This window comes from Gopherus evgoodei, chromosome 4, assembly GCF_007399415.2.
Source record: "Gopherus evgoodei ecotype Sinaloan lineage chromosome 4, rGopEvg1_v1.p, whole genome shotgun sequence".
Lineage (NCBI taxonomy): Eukaryota > Metazoa > Chordata > Testudines > Testudinidae > Gopherus > Gopherus evgoodei.
Genome location: NC_044325.1, coordinates 10533049 through 10560849, shown reverse-complemented (window position 1 = coordinate 10560849; position 27801 = coordinate 10533049). Strand labels below are relative to the sequence as shown.

General features: G+C 44.6%; 1 protein-coding gene across 4 annotated transcripts; it reads right to left on the bottom strand.

The window, feature by feature from the left end:
- Window positions 1-7381: 7381 nt before the first annotated feature.
- Window positions 7382-27452, bottom strand: CGRRF1 (cell growth regulator with ring finger domain 1). Of its 4 annotated transcripts, XM_030562932.1 has the most exons (7): window positions 27224-27290; window positions 20147-20207; window positions 18998-19137; window positions 17301-17478; window positions 16956-17103; window positions 10555-10662; window positions 7382-8839 (listed from the first exon to the last, which is right to left on the bottom strand). In XM_030562932.1, exons 3-7 carry the CDS (start codon window positions 19059-19061, stop codon window positions 8492-8494), a joined length of 846 nt encoding a protein of 281 aa, XP_030418792.1. In that variant the 5' UTR covers window positions 19062-19137; window positions 20147-20207; window positions 27224-27290; the 3' UTR covers window positions 7382-8491. The 4 variants fall into 4 exon arrangements, with proteins under 4 accessions (XP_030418792.1, XP_030418791.1, XP_030418793.1 ...); XM_030562931.1 differs by lacking the exon at window positions 20147-20207 and having other exon boundaries at window positions 27224-27452; XM_030562933.1 differs by lacking the exon at window positions 20147-20207 and having other exon boundaries at window positions 27180-27266.
- Window positions 27453-27801: the final 349 nt, after the last annotated feature.

The following is a 27801-nucleotide window of genomic DNA, read 5'->3' as shown; positions in this document are numbered from 1 at the left end:
TAGGTGGTAAACAGTAACATGTTTATACACCCTCATTCATGCCTCTCTAACATCTAAGCTCAGCTGACCCTCGGCTACTCTCCATGGCACATTCCTTGCACCAGATGGAAAACTCAGCAACAACAGAAACAAGCCCATGGAACCAAAGCCTGGCTTATCCACTCACTGTGGCAGTCAGATGATGGGGTAGGATGCCGGCCAACAACAGGATGTCTGATGGTCTTCCACATGCGTCCAACACAAACGGGAATATTTCTCCTCCCTGGCAGCACATGGGTGGTTGTTACATATCCATTAGGCTGTTTGCTTTTTCCCCCCTCAACTATATTCTTGCACATCTTCTTGAGGAAAGTAAAAGGCTGAAGGCATTATAAACAGGACACGTTTGATTGCAAAAAGCCATGGCGGGTGATTACTTCATTTTAAATTCTCAATCTTGGTTGTAAGGCATCATCCAGTCTTAGGACTTGTTAATAGGCAGTTTTAACTGTATCTGTTTAGAAACGGACCTAATTAAAGTAGTACAACCCCCTCCTTAGTGTGGATGCAGTTATATCGCTGTAAAGATGTTTATACCTGTCATAAACAGATAGTAAAGGGTTAACAAGTCCAGTAAACCTGGCAAACACCTGACCAGAGGACCAATCAGGAGACAAGATACTTTCCAATCTCGGTGGAGGGAAGTCTTTGTTTGTGCTTTCTGTTTTTTTTCTTTGTTCTCTCTGGGTTCTGAGAGGGACCAGACATGTAAGCAGATATTTCCAGGTTTCTGAAACAGCCTCTTCTGTTCAATTTAGTAAGTACTAGTTAGAAAGGCGGTTTAGTCTTTTTGTTTGTTTTCTTTATTTGCAAATGTGTATTTGCTGGAAAGATTGTATCTCTGTTGCTGCAACTTGTATTTGTGCTGGGGGGAGGATTCTCCCTGCTGTCTACAAGCTGAAAAACCCTGTAACATTTTCCATCTTGATTTTATAGAGACAACTTTTACTTTTTTTCTTTCTTTTATTAAAAGCTTTTCTTTTTAAGAACTTGATTGATTTTTGGCTATCTTGTGTAAGACCCAAGGGGAGGGAGTCTGCACTCACCAGGGAATTGGTGGGAGGAAGGAGAGAAAGGGGAAGGAAAAGCCTGATTTTTCTCTGTGTTAAGATTATTGTCTCTCTCTCAGGGAGAGTCTGGGAGGGGGAGAGAAGAGGGGGAAGGTGAATTTCCTCTCTGGTTTAAGATTCAAGGAGTTGAATCACAGGGATCTCCCAGTGTTACCCAGGGAGGGGAGAATCTGGGAGGAAGAAAGGAGGGGGGAATGGTTTATTTCCCTTTGTTGTGAGACCCAAGGGGTTTTGGGTCTTGGGGTCCCCAGGGAAGGGTTTGGGGGCCAAAAAGTGCCCCAAAACACTATATTTTTGGGTGATGGCAGCTCTATCATTTCTAAGCAAGTAATTAAGCTTAGGGGGGTTCATGCTGGTACCCCATCTTTTGGAAGCTAAGGTTCAGGGTGGGGGTTCATACCATGACATGGTGTGCAGCATGTGGGAAAAATAGAATCCATAAGCCAGTAGGATTTTTTTTTCTCTCTTTTCTCTCTGCTAGCTGTTTGTAAGCAGGAGTGAGAGGGGTTTTTAAAAAAGCAAAGCTGAAAGCAGGCTAGAGGAGATTGTTTTTAAAAAGCAAAAGTCTGCAGGGTTTTTTTCTCTCTTCCTTCTGAGCACTCTGAAAGCAGAAGGTGTTAAGTTCTTAAAGAGGGTCTTTTGTTAGACAAAGCAGGCTTAAGCTGTCAGCAACAGAGACCAGCAGAAGACATTTGCAAATCAAGTGTTTTTTGTTTCTTTTTAACTCCGGCAACGTAATAGCTAGGAAGTGTTAGAGGGACTCTGCTGCTAAGCAACCCTAAGGAGGCTGCAGAAAAGCAGCATTTCCGGCAGTAAACAGCAGAGGGTGCACCCAACACAAGAAAGCAGGAACCATGAGTTCAAGGGAAGCCATTAGACAAGAACGGGCAAAGCTAGAAGCCATAGAGAAAGACAACGAACATAAGAGACGGATAGAACTAATTAAGGCAGAAATGGCTAAGGAAGAGGCGGCCCACAAAAGAGAACAAGAAGCCAAAGAGGCGGCCCACAGAAGAGAGAGAGAGCTTCAGAGGGAGGCCCACCGGCAGGCCCTGGAATTAGAACAGGCTAAGCAGAAGGACACAGCCAATCCTAACAACCCTTCGCCAGTTATTGTTCCCCATCCCAAGAAATTTCCCGCCTACAAGGCAGGTGATGACACTGAGGCCTTCTTAGAAAATTTTGACAGGACCTGCCATGGATACAGCATCTCTGAAGACCAGTACATGATAGAGCTGAGGCCACTGCTCAGTGGACCCTTAGCAGAGGTGGCGGCTGAAATGCCTAAGGAACACATGAACGATTATAAACTGTTTCAAACCAAGGCCAGAATCAGAATAGGGATAACTCCTGAACATGCCCGTCGGCGGGCAGAGCCCTAAGATGGAAACCAGATGTGTCAGTCACTCGACATGCCTACCACATTGGAAAGAATTATGATACCTGGATATCAGGAACCAATGTTAAATCGCTGGACGAGCTGCACCTCCTGATACAAATGGAGCAGTTCTTAGAGGGTGTTCCTGAGGAAATAGAAAGGTACATCCTAGATGGGAAGCCCAAAACTGTAACCGAGGCAGGGGAGATTGGAGCCAGATGGGTGGAAGTGGCGGAAAAGAAAAAAGCTACTGTTAAGGGGAGCGAATATCACAGGGGGCACACAGACAATAAACCCTATCACCGAGGGCAACCCAAGGAAAGCCCCAGACTCCCTATTCTCCTACCTCATCAATCTCCAGTAACCCACCTCGGCCCAGTGACCAGTCAGCTGGGTGATGCTTTAAATGTGATGAACTGGGACATATAAAGGCCAACTGCCCCAAGAACCCCAACCGAGTGCAGTTCATTACACCACCATCACACCAAAGATCCCCAGGCCCAGATGCCTCTCAAATACCCTTGGAGCGAAGGGAAATTTTGAGAGTGGACGGAAAGAAGGTTATCGCGTGGAGAGACACGGGGGCACAAGTGTCAGCTATCCACCAATCCTTAGTGGACCCCAAATTCATCAACCCAAAGGCCCAAGTGACAATTTATCCCTTCATGACAAAAGCTGTAGACTTGCCTACAGCTGAACTGCCTGTCCAGTACAAAGGCTGGTCAGGAATGTGGACTTTTGCAGTCTATGACAATAATTCCATCCCCATGCTACTGGGGGAAAACTTGGCCAACCAGGTAAAGTGGGCCAAGAGGGTGGGAATGGTTACACGCAGCCAAGCCAGGCAAGCTTCCAGACCCATCCCTGTTCCTGAGCCGTCCTCAAGGGCCCCATCGGTGTTACCAGAGACCCAGACGGAGGTAGTGGACCCGGATCCCCTGCCAATGACTGCAACAGCCCTAGTGCCTCCAGTCCCAGACCCGGAACTGGAAAAGCAAACAGCACCAGAACCGTTGCCAGCACTTGACGCCAGCGCTTGCAAACCCATCTTCAATCCCAACGCCAGAGGGCGCCAGCGAGCCTGAACTGGCAGAAGCAGCAGACAACCATACCCAAGAGGCTCAGCCAGAGCCTGAAATACCCCCTGGTGCACCAGCGGAGAGCGGTTCACCAGCAACAAAAACAACCCCATCACCTACATCGCTTCCAGAGGGACCAAGTCCAAGTCCACAGCCTCAAGGGAACAGTTCCAGACTGAGCAGGAAGCAGATGACAGCCTTCAGAAAGCTTGGGCGGCGGCACGGAGCACCCCACCGCCTCTCAGCTCTTCTAACCGATCCCGGTTTGTTGTAGAACAAGAACTTTTATACAAGGAGACTCTTTCTGGTGGACACCAGAAAGACTGGCATCCGCAAAAACAGTTGGTGGTTCCAACTAAGTACCGGGGGAAGCTCTTAAGCTTAGCCCATGATCATCCCAGTGGCCATGCTGGGGTGAACAGAACCAAAGACAGGTTGGGGAAGCCCTTCCACTGGGAGGGGATAGGCAAGGACATTGCCAAGTATGTCCGGTCTTGTGAGGTGTGCCAACGAGTGGGGAAGCCCCAAGACCAGGTCAAGGCCCCTCTCCAGCCACTCCCCATAATTGAGGTCCCATTTCAGCGAGTAGCTGTGGATATTCTGGGTCCTCTCCCAAAAAAGACCCCCAGAGGAAAGCAGTACATACTGACTTTCGTGGACTTTGCTACCCGATGGCCGGAAGCAGTAGCTCTAGGCAACACCAGGGCTAACACTGTGTGCTGGGCCCTAACAGACATTTTTGCCAGGGTAGGTTGGCCCTCTGACATCCTTACAGATTCAGGATCTAATTTCATGGCAGAAACCATGAAAGATCTGTGGGAAACTCATGGGGTGAATCACTTGGTTGCCACCCCTTACCACCATCAAACCAATGGCCTGGTGGAGAGGTTTAATGGGACTTTGGGGGCCATGATACATAAATTCGTGAATGAACATTCCAATGACTGGGACCTAGTGTTGCAGCAGTTGCTCTTTGCCTACAGGGCTGTACCACATCCCAGTTTAGGGTTTTCACCGTTGAATTTGTGTATGGCCATGAGGTTAAGGGGCCATTACAGTTGGTGAAGCAGCAATGGGAGGGGTTTACACCTTCTCCAGGAACTAACATTCTGGACTTTGTAAGCAACCTACAAAGCACCCTCTGACACTCTTTAGCCCTTGCTAAAGAAAACCTAAAGGATGCTCAGAAAGAGCAAAAGGCCTGGTATGATAGACATACCAGAGAGCGTTCCTTCAAGGTAGGAGACCAGGTTATGGTCCTGAAGGCGCAACAGGCCCATAAGATGGAATCATCATGGGAAGGGCCATTCACGGTCCAAGAGAGCCTGGGAGCTGTTAACTACCTCATAGCATTTCCCAATTCCTCCCTAAAGCCCAGAGTGTACCATGTTAATTCTCTCAAGCCCTTTTATTCCAGAGACTTACAGGTTTGTTAGTTTACAACCCAGGGAGGAGATGACGCTGAGTGGCCTGACGGTGTCTACTACGAAGGAAAAAGTGACGGTGGTGTGGAAGAAGTGAACCTCTCCACAACCCTGGAACATCTGCAGCGGCAACAGATCAAGGAGCTGTGCACTAGCTTCGCCCCACTGTTCTCAGCCACCCCAGGACGGACTGAACGGTGACAACACCGGCATAGAATATTCCCATAAACGTATAGGAAAAAATGGTTACCTATCTTTTGTAACTTGTTCTTCGAGATGTGCTGCACATATCCATTCCAGTTTAGGTGTGTGAGTGCCCCGATAAGGGCTGTCGGAGATGTTTCCCCTAGCGGTATCCGTTGGACATGCTAGTGCTCGAGGAAGAATAAGCTAGAAGGGTGTAAAGCCCCTGTACACTGGTATAACTGCATTCTCTAGAGGGGGTTTTACTGCTTTAACTATACTGATTTGTAAAGTGACAAAGGTAAAGTAGTACAAAGCCAGCCCTTATACTGCAGGAAGGGCTCAGGTCTGGTCTGATGGACAGGGCACTAGAGTGGGACTCAGGATGCCTGGGTTCTCCTCCCAGCACTGGTACTGAGCATGGGTGGTAGGGGAAGGCTGTGCCTCCTCAAAGAGCCTGGCGTGGCTCTGCCCACCCTCTGCCCAGAAGACCCCCTCCTGCTTGCCCTAATGCCCTTCCCCTTTGGCCCCAGCCCAGGCAGGCGGGTCACTCATCTTCAGGAAAGCGTTCTGGGACTGGGGTCAGGGTTGTGGAGGCCATGGCTGGCCTGTGGCTGGGGCCTCCGAGTGCTGAGAGGTCCCCTGGCAGTGGGGCTGTGCTGCCCAGCACTGGTGGGGAGCTGCCTGCCCTGTGCTTGGGGGCACTGGGGGTGGGGACTGTGCACCTCCTGCCCAGCGCTTGGGGGGACCATGCACCGCCCGGTGCTTGAGGACTGGGGGGGGCCATGCACTGCCTGTCTGGCACTCTGGGGCTGGGAGCTGCATGTCACCTGGCCTGGTGAGCTGCAGGGAGGGGCTAGCAGCTGCAGAGAGGGGAGGATTCTGGGCTCTGGTGGGGCCTCAGGCAGGACAGGTAGGAGTTAGCCTCCCTGGGCTGACGGGTCACCTGCCGCCCATGGTTCTGACCTACTACGTGTCCTTAAGCAAGTCAGTTCATCTCTCTACACCTCTACTTGTGTTCCTGTCCTTGTCTATTTAGATTGGTAGCTGTTCCCAGCAGGTTATGTGTATTCATAGCACGCAGCACAATGGGGCCAGATCTCAGCTGGTGCCTCTGGATGCTCCTGTAAAATAAATAAATAAATAAATAACCCCTGAATCAAGGAAGAGAAGCTACCTGTATAACCAAGTGGTAAGGGGCCAAGGGGAAACACTCCTTGTGAAAAAACGAGGAGTCCGGTGGCACCTTAAAGACTAACAGGTTTATTTGGGTATAAACTTTTGTGGGTAAAAAACTCACCTCTTCAGATGCATGTCCAAAAAGAGCATCTGTAATGCAGGGCACAGGAGGCTCAACGTTCAAAGAGGCTAACCCTGCCCAGGGAATCTCAGACAAGTGGCTCTGGGGCACTGCAACTTTGTCTCTGGGAGCACACTGTGGGATGTTCTCATAGTCAATACACAGTTAAATTAGAAGTAATAACACTTAGCATCTAGCCAGCACTTTCTACTCTCAAAAACTCTTTGCAAACATCATTCAGTCCTCACAACACCCCTGGCTATTATCTCTGTTTGATACATGGTGCAAGTGATGTTTCCTTAAAGTTACCAATGGAGTGACAGGGAGCCGAGATTAGAATTCTAGAGGCAATCCCAATACTCACTTTAATAAACCATGCCACTTCCTAATAAATCACAGGTGGCCTAGTGCATTGTCTCTCAGCCTCCCAAAGACCACCCATGGCTTCTTGGCATGACCTTCCAGCTTCCATAAACCATTCTGGTCACAAAGGTTTTTGCAATTGGAATCATGGCAAGAAACTGCAGATAATTTAGGGCTCTGGATTGGGGACTCCTTCTGTGCAGTGCTCAGTTTAAGGGAAGAACCAGTAAAAGAGGCTGGGAGATGCCTCTTGAAGCCAGGCTTTCCCTCCACAGAGTGAGTGCTGTGTGGAGGGAAGGGGGAGGCCTGAGAAGCTGGTCTGGGAATGGAGAGGCTGGTGGAGCAGTGGCCGAGCAAGGAGGAGGGAGCAAATTTCTCCTTCTCTCCAAGCCCGTCTCCCATAGTGAGGATGGGAGTTTGCTGTTTTTACTTTGGTGTCTCATCCCACCAGAGGAGAAGTCCTGGCCTAGAAGTTACATCACCCTGAATTACATTAGCCTTTCTTGTATTAAGAAGTGAACAGCATCATTTCTCTTCTCAACACCCATTTTTATTACTTATTTTATTTTATTTTTTTGATAGATGACAATTGTGTTTTCTGCTGTCTTTCAGCTCCTTTTCTTACTAGTGATATGAGGGAAGGTAACATGGTTAGCCTGTTCTCATCCACAGGGAGGTAATGAAGGATATGGGGGAGTTGGCAAACTCACAGACTAGGCTGTCCGTGTCATGGAACAGGACATGCTGCCAAATTCACATCATCTACAAAATAATTAGTCTCTTCTCCTTGCAAAAGTTAGCCCTTCAGAATCCAGAGCTGTCACACTAGCAAGAGTTAAAGCCCTATAAGTGCAGTGTGGCAGTCCATACACAGTGAGCTCACTTAGATGTTCTACTTGCTTGATAGTCAGTAGGAGCCTGAGATAAAACTCACTAACATCAATGGGAATATTTCCAATCACTTCGAGGGCTTTGGATCAGGCCGCGTGCACGCAGAAAATCTCTTCCAAAGCAGCAGAAACAAAACACAATTACAGGAGGTCCATTCCCATTAATGTCCTGAATATCCTTAACTTCCAGTAACTTTAACAGGAGTTGAGCAGCCCAGCACTTCCCATGGCCAAGTTCGTCACATACAAAATAAATACATACGGATTTATACTGAAACTAAGAACAGATTCTTAAATATTTGGTTTCCTTCATTTTTCATTCTTTAAAGTGCTAAATATCTAAATTACACAGGATTACAATTATATATTTTTTCTAATTTCACATTTAAAACCTATATATATATATAGGAAAAGTACTTTTCAGTTTCAGGTGTATGTAAGCCTTTGTTCTTTTCTTTCTAAAGTTTAGCTCGCCTAAATCTACTTGTCAAAATAATCTCTAATACTTCATGAACATCCAGTCGACAGTTATCAAAAAACTCATTCTTCACACATCTCCTACACACGTCTTCTGTCCATATTACCAGTGCATATGCAGCGTTCCAGTAACGGTATGCAGTGCGGACGTGAAAAGGATGCTTAAATTGGTCTAGTAACTAACAGCAAAACCATAAAGTTACACTGCAGATCCTCCCATGGACAGAAAATGCTTTAAGTTCTACATCACGCATTTGAGGGTACAACTTGATAATTCTTGGCTTTCCACTAAAAGTCTGCTCCATGGGGAACATCCTGGAAAATGTGTTCAGGTTCATCTTGATCTTGCTCCTTTTTACTGCAAAGTGGAAAAGATTCTTGAACAAACTGCCTACACATTGGACACTGTTGAAAATATTTCACACACCCATCACACAGACACGTATGCCTGCAGGGCAGGAGGACCCAGTTCACTGTTCCATTTTGGCAGACGACACAGTCTTTACTGTTTTCATCATGTAAGTCTGATTCAACTTCGGCCAGTCCAACCTTTTCCAGCAAGCTTTTGTCAGCGCTGCTCTCTCCAGAGGCATTGCTCAAGGGCGGGACACTGTTGCTTGCAGACATGAAGAGTTGCTATGGACAAAACACACACAACCAAGTTTCAGCAGAATTCAGTAATTGCACATTGTCATGTGATCTACTATAGAGCAAATGCGAACTAATGGGGCCTTTCTTCTCTCTACACACATGCTTCCTATTCAGTTCAACACAGGATAAGGTGACCAGACAGCAAGTGTGAAAAATCAGGAGCGGGGGGTGAGGGGAAGGGAGGGATTGGTGCCTAAATAAGACAAAGCTCCAAATATTGGGACTGTCCCTATAAAATCGGGACATCTGATCACCCTAACACAGGACCAAATTCAGCCTTGGAGTGAACGGACACAACTCCCCCGACTTCAGTTATGTATATTTTGGGAAGATAAAAGGTGCAGAAACACTAATGGGAAAATTAGAGATAAGAGACCAGATCCCCAACTGCCACAAGTCAGTGTAGTTCATGAACTTCAGTGTAGCTATACAGGTTTACAATGGATGAGGTTCTGGTCAAGGCTTTGTACTTTCTAGCATGCTGCTCCATATGCCTGAAGTAATGTCCTTGACCTCTTCTACCAAGCACATACTCTCTCTCTGCCTTCAAATCCACCACATTTTATCATCTCTTGTGCTTTCCTGTCTCATTTTATCTAGACTGCAAGCTCTTCAGTCCAGGTCTTTCATGCTTGCAAAGAACTACCTAACACTCATGATGCTATATAAACGTTGTGTGTAAAACAACAGCATCACCGACATATGTCAAACATATCATCCCAAGGCACTGGAAAAGGAACACCCGTCTCATTAAGAGAATGGGTAACACTGAAGTCTACATTAACTTCCTAAAGTGTCCAATTGCAAGGGGAAACAGAACTTTTTGAAGATATCTGGCTACTGACCTATCTGAATGGAAACCTGCTCTTATATTCTATTCTAAAAAGCAGTTAGAATACCATATACACAGAGAGTGTATATCTATGTATGTAAACACAAATTTGCACACACAATTCAAAATTGTAGTGATTATTATTTGTTTATTGCCAACAGTATGTTTGATGCAGTAATAACACCCCCACCATAAAGCTTATGGGGATTTTTTTAGGGTGGGTTATGTGGAGCAAATATCTACCACACAAATTCCTGGACTTATTGAGATAAATCTATTCATGGTTTACACTTCAAGTCAACTGAGTTCCATCAAGGAATGAAGTTGGCCCATTCCTTATAATTCATAGATACTATATAGACATTATCTGTGTATTAAGTATATTGTATTTTACTGTTATACTATAAAAACAAAGACTTTAGAAGTTATCATAAATTATTGTCAACATCCATTTTCAGCATACTGATTTAATGCTGCACACTGGGCCCAATCCAATGTCACGGAAGTCAACAGAAGCACTGTCATTGACTTGAATGGGCTTTGGATCAGGCCCATTCTGAATACTCTGTAATATCTGCAGCTATTATTCCTGTTAATCTGTTACTACCAGGGACTGCCTGGAATATAAATATATACAAATAAGGGATTTCTGTAGGAGAGGTCAAACATTTTCAGAAGTGAATGCAGGTTGCATTGTAAGTCTGCATGGAACTAATTTAGTGACAAGATAAATTTAACCATCATCCAGCTCCCTGCATAATACCAGACTGAAAAAAACAGACACTGTACCAATTTAGGGTGACTGTAGTCTACACAAACTAAATGAATACTGCAATCAGAGTGAAGTAAGACTCAGAACACAGCTTACCTTAAGGTCATGAAATTGACCTTGGGCCAGAAGCAGATACTGATATAATATTCTGCAGGGAAGTCTGTAACTCTCATCGGGAATATGAATTACAGATACCATTGAAATCTAAAAACAAAGGTTTTATTTAGCACTATCTCCTTCTTTGTTGATTTATATACATGCAGTGACATGCACATCACATACAAACAATAGGGAGTCTATTAGAGATTACACAAGGTAAAACAAGTATATGGTTCAGTTTATGTCTCTTCATAGCGTGTTTAACTGTTTGTCTTGTTTCTAAGGGTTGCTGTCCCAGATAGCTGTTGAACATGTGATCAAACAGACCAACCCAAGCGTCAGATTCTACAGCCACTCTGTGCTGCGTAACTTCTTCTGTGGCTAATTCACAGCGAAGATTATCCTACTACTGCTCCCAGCTAATGGACTTGGGCCCAACCAGAAAAACACTTAAGCACATGTAGTCAAAAGTAGACAAATGCTTAAATACCTGATGACTGTAACCTGTTTGGGACACAGGCTGTCTTTAAGTTCTGTGTTTGTACAGCACCTAGTACAATGGGGTCTTGGTCCAGGACTAGAGCTCCTAGATGCTATGATAATACATTACTGTTTACTATGGTATGCACCTCATGCTAGACCTCTGAACAGCAATGAATTTCACCCAGAGAGAGCATGACTGAAATTGTGACTCGCTCTTGCACAAGGGCACACAAAGAGGGAGTGCGGGAGTGAAACTCCTTGAGTACCCAGTAAAAGCCAATCACAATCTGGCCTTAAAGAACCATAAATAGTACAAGTCCAATATGACTTGCTCTTCTGTGGCTGGATTGTACCCTGCCTTGGACAATAACAGTAACCAGCTAAGTTCTGACTGCAGAATGTCTATTACCGATGATGTAAATGGAGAACACTGCCACTGTCACCTTCCTATTTGTGTTCTCCTTGCTACCACAAAACACTCAGATCCCAGATGGCATTTAGAGGTATCATCATTCAGCCTGTACACAGAGCAAATACAGGACATAAAAGTCACTGAGAAGAACAAGATATGGAACCTGCAGACTGATTTTTATGGTCACTTTGCTGAGAATAATAGTATTTTATGCTTATGAATTGTTTTCAAACCAAGAAAACAACCAACCAAGCAGCCATAATGGATTGTAAAGAAGAGAGAAGCCCAATATTATTGCAAATTCCAAAGCTCTTGGAAGAAAGAGGAATCTATAAGATGTTTTTTGTTTAAAGTTATTTAACAAGCTTGGGGATCAGACATGCACTTAGGATACCTCTAGTTAGCTAATGCAAATATAAAGCATGCAGAGATTAAATGAATTAAACATATGTATTTATACTAATCACATTTACTATGCCCCAGGGCTAGCTAGAGCCTCATTTTTTAATCACAGTATATTTTATATCTTAATAGTGATCCATTTGTTTAGTTTTGGAATCAAGATGTCCTTAATACTCAGAATGGCAGATTTGGTATTAAATAACAAGGATTTAAGAACCAACAGCCCCAGTTCTATTAGTGCAATTACGCTGTGTCGATTTGCAATAAGCAACGATTGTTACATAGATCCCTGCTTAATAAATGGGACCTGGTCTACAGCTGCATTATCAAAACTATGTTTTAGTTCACAAGAAAAAAATATATAATAGAACAGTAGACTATATTGAGTAGTATCCCTTAAAATAGTACGCAAACTCTCTGTGGGTATATATACACTGCAATTACAAATCTACAGCTGGCCTGTGCCAGCCGACTCAGGCTCCTGGGGCTTGGGCTGCAGGGCTGTTTCACTGCAGTGTAGACTTCTGGGCTCCGACTGCAGCCTCACCTCTGGGACCCTCCCACCTTGCAGGGTCCTAGAGCCTGGGCTCTGGCCTGAGTCCCAGGACCCTGCGAGGTGGGAGAGTTCCAGAGCTGAGTCTGCAGTCCGAGCCCAGAAGTCTACACTGCAGTGAAACAGCCCCACAGCCCAAGCCCCATGAGCCTGAGTCAGCTGGCACAGGCCAGCTATGGGTGTCTAACTACAGTATAGACATGCTGTTAGGGTTCTCACTATCCTCTGTGTTTCAGAAGCTGCTAAAAAACCCAGGAGAAGCAGCAGTGTATATAGATTCATAGAGTTTAAGACCAGAAGGGACCATTAGCCCTGACTTCCTGGATACTACAGGCTGTTAAATTTCACCTAGTTACTCCAGTATTGAGCCCAATAACTTGTTTGACTACAGCATAATGTGCATTTGGCTTAATCATATTTTCCAGAAAGGCAACCAGTCTTGAAGACATTAAGATATAGAAAATCCACCACTCCCCTTAGCAGATTTAACCATCACCCTCACTGCTTAACATCTGTACTTAATTTCTAATTTAAATGTCTCTGGCTTCAGTTTTCTAGACATTGGTTCTTGTTCTGCCTTCTCCACTACATTAAGAGCATTTAGGTATTTTTCTCCCCACTAAGTACTTACACACTGTAATCAAACCAACTCTCAGTCAGTTTCAGCTTATCAGAAAAATTAAGCTCTTTATGCCTCTCACTAATGCATTTTCTCCAGCTCTCAAATCATTCCTGTGGCTCTTTTCTGCACCCTCTCCAATTTTTCAACGTCCTTTTTTAAATGTGGACAGTTATTGGTCTTCACCAATGCAGGACACAGAAGTAAAAATCATTCACTTACTTCTAACTCAGTACTCCCGTGTTTCTACATCCAAGGATCACATTAACCCTTCTTGTCACAGCCTGGCACCGGGAGCTCATGTTAAGTTGCTTGCTCACTATAAACCCTAAATCCTTTTCGGAGTCACTGCTTCCCAGTAGGTATAAGCTGCATTTCTTATCTGCATGTGGCTGTATTTAAACACATTTTGTTTGAATGGGGCCATCTTACCAACCAATCCAGACTGCTCTGTATGATCCCCCTGCCCCCATTGCTATTTATTGTTTATGTATTGTGTGATACTCTGATTAACTAACATGTCACGTCATTTATAGTCATTGTATGTTGAATAGATTTAAGAGTAGAATTATCCAAGTATAAAGTTGACCAGTAGTCAGAAGGGATACGTATGTATTAGGCACCTAAGTAAGTAGGATTGAAATCTAAGGCCTACAGGCTGAGGCCTATAAAATGTCAGCTTAGCCATACTAGGCCAGAGGCTTAAGCAACGCTTGACATAAAATGGTGACCAAAGAATAAGCCAATGCCACAAGATTACGGGAAAAGATGTGCCAATGAGTGATACTGAGAAAAATTAACTGCAAAGTTAATTTTGGACTTCAAGGTACCCAGTAGTCAAATTTCTTCTAACAAATGCCCTAACCGATGTGCGTAAATGCTAATGAGAACAAAAGGAACTATAAACAACCTATGAAAAATGGGATTCCCAGTATTCTTAGGGGACACCATGCAAATAAGGAAAAAAGGGTGGACATCTTCATGCACATGTGTGGAGTATTAGGTGAAGTTAGAATCAGAAGATAAACTAGGGCTCCCAGACTGGGTAAAATGAGTTGCCTATGGGAAAACACCAGCAGGAATCATCCCTCCACTGATGATCAATTGGAAGGAATCCATCAGCCCCTAAGAATATTGTTAAGGATGTGAGTATGAGTATATTTGTAACTTTAGCATAGGTCTTTATAAAATTTCTATATGCATGTCTAATCATAACCTAATTGTAACTTCAATAAAACTTGTAAAGCAGACTAGACCTTATACATGTGAATATATGTGGGGTCACTATCCCTGGTCTTCGTGTGTTCCTAGAGGCTCTAAATCTGAAGCAGATAGCAGAGGTGATGTTCACTCTGGGCTTGAAACTGTAGCCACCAGAGCCAAACCCACAGTGGTGTAATATAACATTACTACATTCACTTCAAATAAAATAAAAGGCTAGAGTGACATCCACACATTTTATTATCAGCAGTCATTTTATATTTACTTCCAGATCCCTGATAAAATGTTGAATAGCATCAGGCCTAGTCCCCATCCCGTTGGAATCCCTCTAGAAACACCCCCATTGACAACTACTTTTGGAGATCTGTCAGCCAGTTCTTAACCCACTTACTGTGTACTTTTCTGAGATTGTAGTCCTACTTTTTAAAATAAGAACATTGTGTAGTACTAAGTCACACAACTTACAAAGAAAGTAAATTACATCTACACAGTTACCTTTATCAACCAAATTTGCAATCTCAAAGAATGAAATAGGTTTTGTCAAACAAACCTATCTTCCATAAAACCATGTTCACTGGCATTATATTCCTATCCTTTAATTCTCTATTAATTTAATCACATATGGAGCTGGCCCTTGCATCTCATAGATAGTTAGTAAACATGGTTATTTGGATCCCATTCTGCTCATGCAGTTGCTTCATTTTACCGATGTTGTGTAAATAGCAAGTGATCCAATAAAAACTTATCTAGCCATGATAATGGAGCAAATAATTAAGCAATCAGTTTGCAAACACCTAGAAGATAAGAAGATGATAAGTAACCAGTCAGTTTAAATAATAAACATATTTTAAATGTGTTAGCTGAGATTTCTGATAAATACATTTCATTTTCTCCACATAGATGAGACCTTTGATTCATGAAAACTCATGATTCCTACAATCCCATGCTCAACTAAAAACCCCACACATTATTTGAGTACACTTCTACCCCGATATAACACGAATTCGAATAAAACACGTTAAGCAGCACTCCGCTGGGGTGGGGCTGCGCACTCCAGTGGATCAAAGCAAGTTCGATATAACATAGTTTCACCTATAACGCGGTAAGATTTTTTGGCTCCCGAGGACAGCGTTATATCAGGGTAAAGGTGTACCAACAAATGCCAGTTGTGTGACAGCTATTAAAAAAAATCAAGCATGAGTTTGCAGGGGGACATACCAGAGGTTTATCTTGGATGTATTGTTAGACTTAAATATAAAAATGCTTCCTTAAGATTTGTACATATCAAAAATGTTTTTGATTAAGAATATTTCAGCATTTACCATTTTCATTTAGTGATTATATTTTTGAAGTTTTGCATCAAAGTTAGATTCAATCCTTCCATTTGGACCATGAAAAAGACTAGAATCTGTTTCTGCTTTTAATGTACAAGTGGATTCTGCTTCTGCTGCTTTGGCCAATTGAAGGGTGTTTGACAATGACAATCAGGAAGAAAAACTATCCAAAAAAAAAAAAAAGAAAAAGGAAAATAAAGTGGGTTTCTCCCCGGTAGGTGATGCAAAAAATGTCGTGTTAAAACAATCCAGCTTTTTCATGTTAGTTTAAGAAACCTTCTTGCAAATTTGTTAAATCTACATTTTATCTTTATTAAACTAAATTGAATATAAGCATACTTGGATGTATTGACTGGGGAAGGAGCTGGATACATTCTTCTGTTGAGGCCTTTATGGTGGGGTAGCAGGAAGCTAAGGGATAGGAATAGTTGGAAAAAGTAATATGTAAGTTTTCCTGGGTATTATTTTGACCATGACTGATTTCTATATTAGTATGTAGAGAAGGTCAGTCGTATTGGGGAGTTTGCCTTCAAATGTGTATGACTCGATATACATTAGTATTCATACAACTAAAGCTATTGGAAAAAAATATAACATTTAAACTCAGAAAGACACTGGATAAATATACATATTGCACATTGAACACTCAGGAACTGAAATCAATTCCTCTGTGGGAAAAAAAAGTTTTGGAAGGGACATTAAACCTCCTGCTTCAGCATTTAAGCTAATCTCTAACTCTTAGGTACTAGAAGAAGATTTTCATGGGAGTAGGTTACTGAGTATCCATCTACTGTGGGATTTTCGCAACTTTCTCTGCAATATCCAGTGTTGCCACTGTCAGGACAGGATACTGGACAAGATGAATAATGGGTCTGATCTGGTATGGCAATTCTTACAGTCCTAATCCTCTCCCCAGAGATCAGTCTAAATAGTTCTGCCAGTGCTGGGGTGAATTCCTCTTCTTGACCCACAGAAGTTAAAAAGGCTAACCCAAATCAAAGGCTCCACAACACTCCATATGATAGGGGAAAGGATTTGCAGTGATTGATACCCGGGCCTGACACTTCCTTAGCCCTCATGCCCTGCTCCAATGTGCTGGCACACAAAGACCTTCATGGATATGAGCTATGTATTGTGCAGAGGATAAGCACTTACTGAATGGCTCACACATACATTCATCCCGACCCCATGCTCAGCAGAACCACCAGGTTCCTCTGTTTAAGGAGCCACCATTAGTGCAGAGGGGAGGCCTACATTCTGTTTTCAGCCAACATGAGAAGAGAAAGCCAGTCTTTCTACTCAATCCTAATGCACGTTCTGAAGCATCCAAACACATCAGTATGGTGCCCTGCTATACATTCTAAAATTACTCACAATGTCGTATATTTCTCTGTCATCTTCGTCAGCTAAAGTCAACAAAGCTACCAGTGGGTAACGAGATCTAGGCACTGGGCCAAAGCCTGCAATTTGAGCATCTTCTGGCAACTGACAGTATTTTTCTTCCTTGTCAGTTTTTTTAATGCTTTATTTGTGTAAAGGAAAACAATCAATGTCACTGCAATAGAAGACAAATGTGGCACTTGCACTAAGAGTATTCTCAATCTTATTCATTCATAAATACACAGTGCCAAAAACTGCAGACTGCTCATGAGGTTCAATTCTCACTGTGCCAGAAAATTAGCATAGTTTGTCAAAATATTTTTTTAAATAAAAGGATACAAATACTGCTGTCGATACACGTATTCGCTGTAGAGAGCATCTTCTAGTGCCTGAGGAGTCTTTATTCTGAAGCAATAGACGTGTTTCCGCAAAGCTTCGTGTAGTTTTTGAACACTGCACCCCCAGTAGCATGTAAGGATACAGTTTTCCAGACAATCAGGTGTCAGTGTTATGCCCCCTTAGAGAACAACATATAAGTGCATGAAAAGAAAACGCATCCCACACAATGCAAGCTCACCAGTATACAGAAATCCTGAATTTACCAACTGTAATTCCTTAAAGGCAGCAGAGGGAAAGCAATGCCAGTACCCAGATTTCTTTTTTAATTTAGAGTGGCTTTAGAGCACTTGAAAGGGGAAGGCCACAAGGTGCCTTTTGCTGCTCCTAGGGCACCTCATGCAAGGTAAGATTTACTGCTGACAGCATTATATGTACTAGCTCTATAAGGGGGCTGAGTATGACTCCTACCCCAAAGACTATGCCGTTTGGAAAATGATATTTAACTAGACTCACATCCTAGCACGCTCCTGTGCTCGATGGAAGAATCAGGCCCCATTGCATGTGCACAGTGGGGATGAAACTATGTGCCATGTTTCTTTCCCCACTTGTTATCACTGCAGGAGACAGCAATACTTAGCCATTAGGGACTGATTTTAAAAAGAGGTGTAGGCCAGACTTTCAAGAACTCGGCATCCACAGCTTGGGACAGATTTTCAGAAGAGCTCAGCTCCCACTTATGGTCAGATTCAGAGAAGCACCCAACACCCAATATGCTGAGCAGTTTGGAAACGCTGATCAATTATTCTGGTGCCTGAATGGGAGTTCTCAGTGCGTCTGGAAATTCTGGCCCTGTAATACCAAGACTCTTTGTGGGAACAGGGATGAGGAGACTTGAGCTCATTACTGTAGTGATTTTTATTTGCATACAGGAAGGTTTTACAGGTTTGCTGCCCAACTTTGACACAGGCTGGGAGAGGATCTCCTGAATTCTGCGGCGGCTCTGGAATGGACTGGATGTGCGAACAAAGCAGCACTTAAAAAAAACAAAACACAAACAAACTGCAAGCCACCACTTGAGTTTACATCACAAGCACATACAAATATCTTTCTTCTTTGGCTGGTGTGGACAGCCATACAGGAGGAGATTGGGAGTAAGGGGGCTGGGCTGAGCCCTGGCATTGCATCTATAGAGATCCAGCTCCCCCAGCACTTTGGGCAAGGAGCAAGAAGGGGCTCCTATACCAGCTCATAAGCTGCAATAGCACAGTGGAAAGCTGCTCATCAGCTGAGCTCACTGTTCCCACTTGGTGCAGAAAAGCACAGATCCCCTGCCTCTCTGCAATTCACCCGCATCGGGCCCAATTATTTCAATTTCAAGCGGATGGGACGGATTTCATAATGAATGAAGTTGTGTCCAGTATTTTATCATCTCCAGTCATTTTTAATCATTGAAAATATTTGTTGCTAGAGCAGGTTTTATTAATGAAATTTATATCACTCAAAAAAATCTAATTTTTGAGCCCCACAATATTGGCAGTGCCACTTTAAAACACACAACGTTTTGGTAAGCTGCATAAGTATAGCTATTTCTTTGGCAACCGTGTAAGGAAACACGTTATGGCAATGAAAGTGAGGGCTGAGAGCTATAGGTGGGGAAAGGGCACTGAATAAAACCTAACATGAAAAAATCCACTGACTTGTTATGGAAACTGCAGCAGGATGCGGAATTTCTAAGCCAAAAGGATTCTTCACTTGTCTCATCTGCTTTTTGGATACTCTTACGCTGGATTCTATTTCTTCTGAATTTCGCAGGATCACAGGAACATCCCAACCAAACCTAAGAGACATGGAACCACTAGATGTATAAGTGGGCATGTGTTGGTGCTAGCATATTTGAACTGCCTTTCAGATCTAAATAACAAGCAACACAATAGAACTACAGCTTGGAATTACAGAATATTTGCTAGGATGCATGCGTAGTATATACTGTCAATCAAAAACTGGATCCATGGAATACAGTGGTTTACAGTAATAAAAGTGGGAATCTTTAACACTAGTAAGAACATAAGAATGGCCATACTGGGTCAGACCAAAGGTCCATCAAGCCCAGTATCCTGTCTTCTGACAGTGGCCAATGCCAGGTGCTTCAGAGGGAATGAACGGAACAGGTAATCAAGTGATCCATCTCCCGTCCCCCATTCCCAGCTTCTGGCATACAGAGGCTAGTGACACCTCCTAAGCCGATCCTGGCTAATAGCCATTGATGGATCTATCCTCCAAGAATTTATCTAGATCTTTTTGAATCCTGTTATAGACAAATTTTTGAAGAGAGAGTATTTTCCCTCTTTTTCAAAGTTCTGCAGAGGTAAAGTAATGAAGTTGATTAGTGCCCTCTAGTGGTAACGTTTTGACTAAACTTCCCCAAAACCAGATCTATAGGAGCTGCGGCTTGCTCAGTGGCAAGTGAAGTTGCTTTCTGTGTTGGGACAAACCCGATGCGTTGTGTACTTTCAGCAGTAATAAGAAATTAGAGCCTGATCCTGCACCCCTTGAATTCACACAGCTTTTGTTATAGCCACTGGGATTTGCATTCATGAGGACCGCAAGATCCGGGTTTAATATTTTAATCTTGATTATGAAGATGTTTCTTTGAGTCAGTTTCTGCTTCAGGCCCAGAATAAAAGCCCAAAGAAGCTGATGGGGAGGCTCCAATTGATTTCAACAGCATTTGGATCAGGCCCTCAAGGCTGAGATTAGCAAGCCAGCCCAAGTGGGGTCATTTGTATCAGTCAGGATCCTTGGCCATCATTTTTTAAAATCACAGCTCCCTACCTATCTTTACTCACAGGCACTGTTAAGCATGATATTCAACCTGAAGGACCCAAGAGAGAATACTGCAAGAGGATCCTATTAAATACAAAATGCAGGATTTTCATATTATTTGACTGCAGCTTTTAAAATGCACCAGCAACAGAAAGCCGTGATGTACACAATATAAAAGCAAAATACACACTCATTTCTGTTTTCAGATAAATTCACCTTTAGAAGTGAGTGGGGATGCTGTCCTGGAAACATTATGCTGATTCAGAAGGCAATTTTAGGGACTGAATAGGAGAAATGTTGTTTCTGTATTAATCTATCCTAGATTTTATACAAAGGAAGCAGCAGACATAGCTTGAAGGGTTTGGGGTTTTTTTGGTCACTCATTTTATATATTGTCATTTATTAGCTCCGGCTGCACCATTAACATTTATGACTTAGTATATTCACCACTGCTAGCTGTAAAGTTGAAGTGATGGCCCTTTTAAAGGGTTTACAATGTTGGTTCACTCAGTCATCAGCATATTACACCCTGGGGAATTCTTCGGGATGCTCTACCTGCTTCTTCATAACAAACTGCCTGATAAGGATGGCATAAAATGTATGAACTTCCCCAGATTTATCGTTTCCATTAAATATGCTACACTAGTTTGCGGTCACAATGAGATGTGTCTCATACAAGCAAATCAAGCTTAAAGGGACATTGTCAGTTTAAATCTAGTCAGTTTTAAAAAGCGCTAAAAAAAGTTTCAGCTACAATGTCTGTCTCTGAGCCTGTCTGAATTTTTGTGGCTTCACAACCAGTTTCCCTCCTCTGTCGCTGTGTGAAAGGACCACAAAAAACAACAGGGGAAGCAGAACTATACATAAAGTGCTGGCAAATGGACAACTAAAATGAGATTTGTTTTTCCTCTAGTCTGTTAGTGTTTTATAGAACATAAAGTGTTACTTGTAACAACAGCAAGTAAAACATCAGACAGAAGTGTGATTTTCAGGTTGACAGTGTCTCTTTAAGAAATAAAACCTCAAGACTGTTCTTAGTAGCAGTAATATGTTCCCAGTAGCTTAACAAAGGGCTCCCAGAACCACTGGATTCCTTAGCCTGCTTATCAGGATTGCGCATATTCACAGAAGGGAGGCCTAATAGGCTGGAAAAATCGATAGAGTATTTTTATTTAAAAGATGACTGTGTATCATAACCATAATCAAAGAAGGAGACAATACTTGGCAAACAAGCTTAGACTTAACTGCACTTTGTTGGCAACGTTCACCCTTTTTCTATAGTATACTGAGTAACCTGGTAATTCAGCAGTGTTCAACTTGTTCCCAAAAGGCCAGTTCCTCAATCAGGAGTGCTCTACTAACTTCACTGGTATTATACTGATTTACATTAGTTGCAGTTCTGACCCTGAGGGGGGTGGATTTAATATTTTGCAGGCAATCTCCCCAACGATTGCTTTTTTAATATACCTGCTCTTTTATGCCACCTGGTTGATTCCAAAGGTAAAAAGCTTTGCTCTTTGAAAGCATTTTGCATTGGTCAATAGCAATCAGATATTCACCAGGACAAGCAGACATGGAAAAACAAGTCTCTAGTATAGAGTCTTTTCATCAGCGAAAGGCAAAAAATGTGTTCATCGATAACTAGATGTACTGAATACACAAGGCCCTTCATTTTCAGTTTTTATCTTGTTTAAAGTTTCCCAGGAATTTATCAGGGCTGATTAGCAAAAAATATATACAGTGAAAAATCTGTGCAAAAAATTAAGTTTGCAGTTTTTTAGGTAAATAAAACTTTTCCTTTTTTTTAAATCTTAAAAACATTCTGAAACATAGTTGTATACAGGTTTCAGAGTGGTAGCCATGTTAATCATTGGATGCATGGGTTTTAGCTCATGAAAGCTTATGCTCAAATAAATTTGTTAGTCACTAAGGTGCCACAAGTACTCCTATTGTTTTTATAGTTGTACACAGTTTTTCATTTTTGACCCATTTTACATAAAAAGTAGTTCACTAACTTATTTGCTCTGAATGCTGATTACCAACTTACTGATAAGATGGATAAATATGGAGTAGGCGGGGGATTTGACAACAATATATACACTAGTGCTTAAGTCATTCCAGTACTTCTAACCAGGCTTCCCACTCTGGTCCAGGTTACTGCGCCACCATTTCTACTTCTGGAGTGGGCGCAGAAGTGGAAGAGGTGGAGGAGACAGTGTGAGAAGATGGTGTCCTCGTTTCCCACAGCCCATCTTTTCCACAGCCTCTTCTAGGTGCAGTCCTGGGAGTTACGACACTTCCAAAATTCAAATAGTAGTAAAAACCTAATAATGGCTTCTGTGAAACCAGGGAAACTTTCAGTTAAAAAAAAAAAAAGGTAAAAACTGAAAATGAATACTAAATTTGAAGTTACAGTAGCATTGTAAGGAGAGTGAAATCAAGGTTAGAATATGATATTCTAGTTATCAGGGGTCAGATCCTTAACATGTGGAAACTGATGTAGCTCCATTCAAATCAATGGAGCCACATCAACTTATACAGGCGAAGGGTCTGTCCAGGGGCGGCTCTAGGTATTTTGCCGCCCCAAGCACGGCAGGCAGGCTGTCTTCGGCAGCTTGCCTGTGGGAGGTCCTCGGTCCTGTGGATTCGGCAGCAGCCTGCGGGAGGTCCGCCAAAGCCGCGGGACCAGCAGACTCTCCGCAGGCATGCCGCCGAAGGCAATCTGCCTTCCGCCCTCATGGCAACCGGCAGAGCGCCCCCCGTGGCTTGCCGCCCCAGGCATGTGCTTGACGTGCTGGTGCCTGGAGCTGCCCCTGGGTCTGTCCTCTGATCTTCAAAAGTATAAGCCTTATAATGCTGCTCGTGTGACACTGGACTGAAGGCACATGTGAAAATTCAGGAGTCAAAAATCTGTATAACAAGTAAGGCCAACATTTTCAAAGACTGTCCACTAATTTTTGAATGCCCAATTTGAATCCCTTGGGACATCTTTTTCAGAGTGCTGAGCCCACAGTTCCTGTTGGCAGCATTTGGGGATGCAGATACTCAGCTCCATTGAAAATCAGACCCTTGGTGTCTCAGGCATGCTACAAAAATGGAGGCATGGAAAGTTAGTAGATGCTTTTGCAAATGTAGGCCTTAGTGTTCATATGTTGTTCGTGTATCTCAGGTTGACTTGCTTAGTCAGGAACATCTCCATAAAATGGGACTGCGGATTGCTTGCAGAAAATGACTGAAAAACAAGAGACAAACAACATTATAGAAAAGGAGATTGTACCAAATTATTATTTATTGTTTAGATCACACCATAGGCATGCACAGCACTCGACAGATCAAACAAAGGGGCAATTCCCTGTCCTGAGTTTACAATTTTAAATCTTGTTTCTGCAATGAAACACATGCAGAGAGCCCCTGCACTCACTCGTAGCCCTTCTGAGGCCAATGGAAACCTGTGTGAGTAGAGGAGTCTGCCTCTATGCATCTAATTATAGGATCAGGGCCTAAATCACACATAACACAGCAAAGGATGACCATGAACAAAAGGTGAGAGGGTAAGTAATGGTTAAAACATCAAAGGATCACAAGATATTGCTTAGGTTTCATGCACATCTTGTTCATTCCAAGTCTAATTTTTCATTTTATTTTTATATATATGTAGCCTGGGCTAATGGGTCTGGCAAAAATGGGAACCAAGCTTGTTGGTGGGTAGATGAGAGATGGGGAAGACTGCAGTGTGTTCACATCACCAATGGACGGGGGTAGTGCTGAGCCTTGTGAGTAAGTGAACCCTAGGCAATGAAGCGCTGACTGAGCCAATCGGAGAAGGGATGAAAGCTCTGCCCAAGTGGACACGGGCAATCTCCTGCCTCTCTTCCTTTGCCTGAGGGAGTTGCCCATGTCATCCTGAGAGGGGTTTGTTGAACTATTCTGGGAACGACCAACTGGACCTAAACACTGAGGAGGCCCTCCTGCATTGTGGAGACTTCTTCCACAAGGAGTAATGCCTATTGCTGCTGAAGAGAGGCCAGCTCCCTAGGCAAATAGGCACCCTCATCACCTCCCCGCACGCAAGCACCTTCTGGCCTAGAATGACTCATCAAGATATGTGGGGTTCCTCCACCTTACAGAGCCCACTAGTATGGAGTAAAACGGACTTGTGAATCCATGGAAATCCACCCTGCAGATAGTGTTACTTGGGAGTTGTATAGTATTACAGATGTACCCAGTCCAAATCAGTCTTCCTCTCCCCTTTATATGTTTCCTCTATATTTCCCCTTGTAGATAAAGTGTACCTTGATTGTTGGTTCATCCATTAGAGAGGTGTCAGAAGAATATATGTATGAGGTATGAGGCTAGCCACAGGGATAAGTACTAGGTGAGGAATTATCAAAATGACATTGGGAGGTAAGGTACGGTTCCTGATTACTGTAAACAGTCAGGTGGAAGCACCACTAGTCAGTGGCTAAGAACCCAGGCCTTGAAACCCACAGCAGCCAAAGCAGAGGGACACTGGTAAGGGCTCCTGTTGATGATTAGCAGCCCTTAACTCATAAAATCCCCTTACATATATATGCAGGCATGTTTCCACGCACGCACACACATACACACCAAGGAATTGTTTAAGTTGTGATTAGCTGTTGTGAGTTCTTCTGTGTTTATAAAAATATTAAAAACTGATGGAGCAAAAATGTGCTAGAGGTGAGAAGCAGACAACAGTGTTCTAAAGTCAAGGTGTGAGGAGGGAGAGAAGGAGAATGTTAAAAAGGAACCACCACCTTAATTGTGTTCTACCTCCCATGCACACACACAGCCGGGCTTCCATCAAATTTCTTCAGATGATGCAATACTCCAAGAGAAGAACCACCATGGATGGAAACTGGCAACTCCAGATTGCTACTGGTCAGTTGTGAATCAGTTTGGTGTTGAAGAGTCCACCACAGATTTATACTCAGAGTGGATTCTGTGATGTTTAATAACGTGACAGAAATGTTATAATCTACACAATTAAAATAATACTTTCCTAAAATTAGGCCCCATATTCATGCACTTAAATAAGGAGCCTGATTTTCAGAAGGGCTGAGCACCCAGCATCTTCCATTAAGGGAGATCTGAGGAACAACTGATAGGAACCAGAGTGGTGCTTGCGGGATAAAACTCTATTATAGAAATGCTGTCCCTTTAATCAATCTCTTATTCTCTCCCAATACAGGTTAAATTTAGAACATTGGTATCATCCATGAAGCAGGGATTCCACAAGTAAGAAAAAGTAGAGTTCCTATGACAGCTTTTCCCACACTCAGTACGTTTATGCAGGGTCCCTGCTGTGCAGATTCTCTGACGGACAATAAGGCTGGAGTGGTGACAAGCAAGGAAGGATCAGATTCTGCTTTCATTTACACTAGTATAACATGAAGGGAGTTAATAAAAAATGAGAACAGTACTTGATCCAAAAACATACTTGAGAATCCCAGCTGTAGAAAAAGGTTATGCTTCTAATCATTGGAAAAGAAATCAAGAGGGAACATTATATAAAGCTCAAAGGAATTGATGCTACAAGTTTATTTATCTAGTGACTACTAAATAAGAGGTGATACCATAGAAAGGACATTACACTGAAGGAAAAGTCAAGCAGAATATTTATAAGCTACCAAAAGTACCAATACCAATAACCAGAGTCACTAGTTTCAAAGGATGAGGAAAATATTGAGAGTCAGTACTACAGGTATCAATGCTAATACAGTAAAGAGGCAGGATCTATGCTGAGTCAATTTCCTGACCCCAATGCAAACATGGCTTTCCAGTCAACAGCCATCTAGACGCTTTTGATTATTTATCAGTTGACTAGCCAACAGGGAATAGGCTCTGCTGGAATGGCTAGATACTTCATTAGTTGCAACTGCATCACATCCCGGCCAACCAGTTGGTTAAGATCTGCATTTATTGCTATGAACTGTAGGAAGCAATCCTGTCTTGGCAGATGTGGTCTAGCCCGTGCTGCCCATCTCGACGGGAACAGTGGTGTCTGTTTCTGAAAGTAGTTGACAGTAAGACTGCTGCTGAATCCTAACTCTACAGGAGACCCTCCATGCTCTCTTCACATTCAAGAGGCATCATGCTGCCTCTAAGCTAGACCCACCACACAGGGTGACCAGACAGCAAGTGTGAAAAATCGGGACAGGGGTGAGGGGTAATAGGAGCCTGTATAAGAAAAAGACCTAAAAATCGGGACATCTGGTCACCCGACCACCACACGCAGGACACTGTCGCCTCTCCACCTAAACATCCACCTCCCACCGAGCTCCAGCACCAGAACAACCGGGCAGCGTCCAGTGACCCCTTAGCCCCCAGCCATCGACAAACTGCCCTGTGCAGGTCCCGCGCTGCCTAGCCCCAAGCCAGGGCCAGATCCCCAACCCCGGTACCAGGCCCCTGCTCCTCCTCCTCTCCCCCGCAAGCCGGTGCCGGGGCCTCAGCACCCGCCCCGCCCCGCCCCCCTCCGGCCCCGATCCCGGGCCCCGCGCTCACCAGCCCCGCCCCCCCGGCCCCGATCCCGGGCCCCGCGCTCACCAGCCCCGCCCCCCCCGGCCCCGATCCCGGGCCCCGCGCTCACCCACCCCGCCCCCTCCAGCCCCGATCCCGGGCCCCGCGCTCACCCGCCCCGCCCCCTCCGGCCCCGATCCCGGGCCCCGCGCTCACCCGCCCCGCCCCCTCCGGCCCCGATCCCGGGCCCCGCGCTCACCCGCCCCGCCCCCTCCGGCCCCGATCCCGGGCCCCGCGCTCACCAGCCCCGCCCCCTCCGCCCCCCGCGCTCACCAGCCCCGCCCCTTCCGGCCCCCGCGCTCACCAGCCCCCCTGGCCCGAACCCCGCGCTCACCCGCCCCGCCCCCCCGGCCCCGATCTCGGCCCCGCGCTCACCAGCCCCGCCCCAATCCCAGGCCCCGCGCTCACCAGCTCCGCCCCCCCGGCCCCGATCCCGGCCCCGCGCTCACCAGCCCCGCCCCAATCCCAGGCCCCGCGCTCACCAGCGCCCCCGGCCCGGCCCGGCCCCGCGCTCACCAGCTCCGCCCCCCCGGCCCGGCCCGGCCCGGCCCCGCGCTCACCAGCCCAGCACCAGGCCGCTGGTAACCAGGAAGCAGACAAACACCACAGCGATGTAGAAGAGCGGGGAGTATTCGTAGAGCGTCACCAGGAACACGGCTGCCATGGGGCTCCGCGGCCTCCCCAATACGGGGGTGGGGGGGAAGCTGCCAGCGGAACCAGCCGCCCGGCCTAGGAACCGGCCGCCCTCGTTCCAGCCCCGACCACTGTAGCCCTAGTGCGCATGTGCACGGCATTTGCGCATGCCCACTAGGAACGTGAGGCCCCACTGTAGCTGCTGCCCTTAGTTTGCCCTGAGTTTGGTACAGGAGCGGGAGCAGGGATGGGGACGGCACGTGGAACGCACGGGGCAGGGCAAGGAGATGATCGGGAGGGGTAGGGTACCATGTGCAAGCGTTGCTAGCTCTTCTGCTTGTATTGGGAGTCTCCCTAGAGGTGAGGGTCTCTCAAAGCCTCAGCTGCTGGAGTACAGTGAGAGGTGAGAAGCTCAGCTTCCATTTTTTTAAAAAGTAACTGTCTGGGGCTCAGGCTTGGGGAGCCAACTTGGAAACACCACCAGTGACCTCGATGCACTCTGAAG

Bases quoted from the DNA above. Each gene is read 5' to 3' on its own strand.
- CGRRF1 (XM_030562931.1), bottom strand. From the start codon at position 27,327: ATGGCAGCCGTGTTCCTGGTGACGCTCTACGAATACTCCCCGCTCTTC. The intron at 19,138-27,223 runs GTGAGCGCGGGG...CATGTCTCTTAG, and splicing joins AGCGGCCTGGTGCTGGGCTG to GTTTGGTTGGGATGTTCCTG. The intron at 17,479-18,997 runs GTCAGTGGATTT...TTGTTCTCTAAG, and splicing joins TGCTGCAGTTTCCATAACAA to GGGGCATAACACTGACACCT.